This window comes from Austrofundulus limnaeus, unplaced genomic scaffold (assembly GCF_001266775.1).
Source record: "Austrofundulus limnaeus strain Quisiro unplaced genomic scaffold, Austrofundulus_limnaeus-1.0 Scaffold798, whole genome shotgun sequence".
In the NCBI taxonomy this organism is placed as follows: domain Eukaryota; kingdom Metazoa; phylum Chordata; class Actinopteri; order Cyprinodontiformes; family Rivulidae; genus Austrofundulus; species Austrofundulus limnaeus.
This window is the reverse complement of record NW_013953200.1, coordinates 130616-133874: the sequence shown is the minus strand read 5'-3', so window position 1 is coordinate 133874 and position 3259 is coordinate 130616. Positions and strand designations below refer to the sequence as shown.

The window sequence follows — 3259 nt, the reverse complement described above, 5'->3', positions numbered from 1 at the left end:
GGGTCCTCCGGAGGACCCGTCCTGTCGTTTTGGACACAGCCATTATACAGACAGGCTCTGGTATATGGAGGACATATTATAGGTCTGGTTATAGGATAGGTTCTGTCCTCGGCTCTGGTATCATGGCTACCTGACAACAGAGCTCAAAGTGTGGGATCATTTTAAGAAAATGAAAGAGAAACCTGTGTAATATCTGCAGAGCAGAACTTACCTTCCACAGCAATTATTTTTAGTTAGCATATAGCTAAAATCTAACCATGGTTATAAAATAGCAGCTGCATTCTGGCACAATAAGCTCTATGTTTTATATTCAATTAAGGTATGATCTGATTAGTCGACTAATCGAAAAAAATAATCGGTGATTAATCGATTATAAAAATAATCGTTTGTGGCAGCCCTAAACCCATCCATAGGACCTACTTATTTTTTTCTTTTTTCTACCTGGATCAGGATATTTTCCATGTAGTTGCTCCAGTTGACCACTAGATGTCAGTCTTCACCAGCATAACATCTTTAAATCATTTCTGAGTCTTTAACACCGTTGGCTGATTGCTTTTGAGCTCCAGCGTTAAAACTTTTTTTTAAAGGAGGTCTGATTGTAAAGTAAAATAAATCAGTACATACAAAATTTTAGTATGGATTACAAACATTTACTGTTTTTGCTATTGCCTTCCTGCTACGTAAGCAGACACAAAGCATTGTGGGAAATGAGAACTGTGACCCAAAGCAACAGTCAGCCAGGATGTATACCTTCACAATAAGTGTGTTTATCTGGGAGGGGTGCTGTTGGATAGATCACATGTGTTGTGGTTCATTGACAGTCATACTTTCTGCTGTTCAACATGATGACTGGTAGATAATTAGTTATTAGCGGTACTGCATTTTAATTTTAGAAAGCACAAATCCACTTATGAATTATAAAAATTAGTAAGTCCGCTAAAGCGCAAACAAAATATTTAGGTCCGCAATTAGCGGATTTGTGCTTTAGCGGGCTGGTGCCCACCACTGATTTGGTCTTTTATTTTGAAAATGTGCTAACTGTTGTTTCTGCTTTTACTTAGTTGAAATGTTAAATTGAATAGTTTAAAAAAGTCTTTTAAAAGTGTTTTTTCTCTCTCTCTCTCATCAGAATCTTTGGTTTCCCTGTCCACTACACTGACGTGTCCAACATGGGTCGAGGTGCCAGACAGAGACTCCTGGGCCGGTCCTGGAGCGTCCCTGTTATCAGGCATCTGTTCGCACCACTCAAAGACTACTTCGCCTGTGAATAGACGGGCACTCGGCACCAGTGATCACGTTGTGATTTAAAGCTCACAGCTGCACATTGTTCCGTTATAACCGCTCAAAAACTATCGGCTGCTAGTCCTGCTGTTCGAGGAGCCGGACGGTTTGCGTCCTGTCAGCAGAGAAGCACTTCCTCAAAAGCTGCAGAGCTCAAACCAACATCTGCTGTTCAACTCTAGAGCCAAATGATGCACACTTAATGTGCTCCACTCTGCCACACAGAACCAAGGCTGATTAATGTTGCAGGTTAGTTTGAGTCAGAACACCTGTCCCTGATGGAGGCTGCAGAGACACTGGAACATGGCCTTCCAATAAGACGGCTTGAACAGGACTTCCTGTTTGGAAAAAACACATTATTTTTATTGGGTATCAGTTGGACAAACAGGCTGCTAATACAGCCTGTAAAAGTAAGATTTACTACAATATTTGTATTCAACACAAACAGTTTAAACAGAACAACCATATAGGATAACTATAATATCAAAAATACTATAAATTGTACTAAAATACTATACCTTACTACTAAAATACTATAGCATATTACTAAAATACTATACCTTACGACTAAAATACTATACCATATTACTAAAATACTATACCTTACTACTAAAATACTAGACCATATTACTAAAATACTATACCTTACTATACTATAACTGGGATGAAACAAGTGAGAAGTGAAAACTACTTTGAATAAAATATTTTGGTTAATTCTGGGCAAACAATAAGTCCTCAGATCTAGCGGGGGTGGGGGGGTATTAATACCCTTCTAGTATATATTTTGTTTTTGACCCATAGTTTTTTTAAGTTTTCTTCCAACATAAAAAAGATGCACATATTTCAAACCAATCTCTTAGTTTTACCTTTTAAATGTTGTTAAAATGACGTCAGTGTGAAGCGTCACCAAAATAAGGCTGTTTATCTTCAGATCCTATAAAAAATTAAAGTGTGGTTCTAAGTTGATGTTAGGATGAAGTGAAGGTAAAATAACTGACTCTTTTTAAACAGATTAAAATGATGTATCCTTGTTTAAAGCTTATTTCAGAAAGGTTTGTTTTATTCTTGGTTCTCTAAGCTCGTAGGATGAGCCTGGTTGTTTAGCTTCCATCACATTCAAACTGATGTGTTCTGTTATGATGGTGCGTTTGAGCAACTCCAAAGAAAAAAATGGAGGAAAACTTTTTTGTTTCAGAGTTTTGAACTGAAGTCAACATGTTGAGAAATCTTCCAAAGAAGAGCCAAAACAAATGAACACCTGTGTGCTCTCAGTCCTGAACACATTTGTTTCTTTTATTTTTACTCTTAGTAAGATTTAAAGCTACACTTTTTTTGGATAAACTACAAAATATCTGCAGGAAACATTTTCTCTAACCAGCTGAGTGGTTTATTCCTGCCTCAGCAGAACTCAGAACTTCCTTCAGTCCTTCACAATAAGAGTCTCAAGCATGTCCCATCATTCAGGCTGTTGTGCAGAGCCTCTGGTCAGGGCTGGTGTTTACAGCCTGTGTCCAGCTGCAGAGGCTGAAGTTTAAAGTTACTAAAACACATCTGGCTGCTGTAGCACTCAGCTCTTCTTTACATTGAACTTTTGTCCAATATTTACAACTTTACTCTTGAAACTCAGAAATGAACAAAACTAAATTCCTCCTCAGTTGTTTTAATGTCCTAAAGTGAGACCTCCTGTGTCAGAAAGGACCGGATCGTGCTGGTCTTACTGTAAAACTGTTAAAGGGATCCCTGATTAGTTGTAACATTAGACTTTATTTGATAAACATATATTTTAACTGTAAAATAAAGACTAAAAATACTGTAGGATGTTCAGTTTTTATCATTTTTAAACTAAAAGTTTAAAAATATATTTTAACACGGACGGAGCCATTTTATTTCCACACAAAGCATTCTGGGTAAATGATGACATCGATAAGTCATCGGTGCGAGGCTGCTAGTGAGCTATATCCATGACTTGAAATTGCAT

General features: G+C 37.4%; 1 protein-coding gene across 1 annotated transcript in view; it reads left to right on the top strand.

The window, feature by feature from the left end:
• Positions 1 to 2323, top strand: part of LOC106532594 (DNA (cytosine-5)-methyltransferase 3B) — a gene marked incomplete at its 5' end in the record, with an annotated part of 41235 nt that extends 38912 nt beyond the window's left edge. The window contains 1 exon segment of the mRNA XM_014028700.1: positions 1130 to 2323. Within this exon segment, the coding sequence (XP_013884154.1) occupies positions 1130 to 1271 (142 nt within the window).
• Between the last annotated feature and the right edge of the window lie 936 nt (positions 2324 to 3259).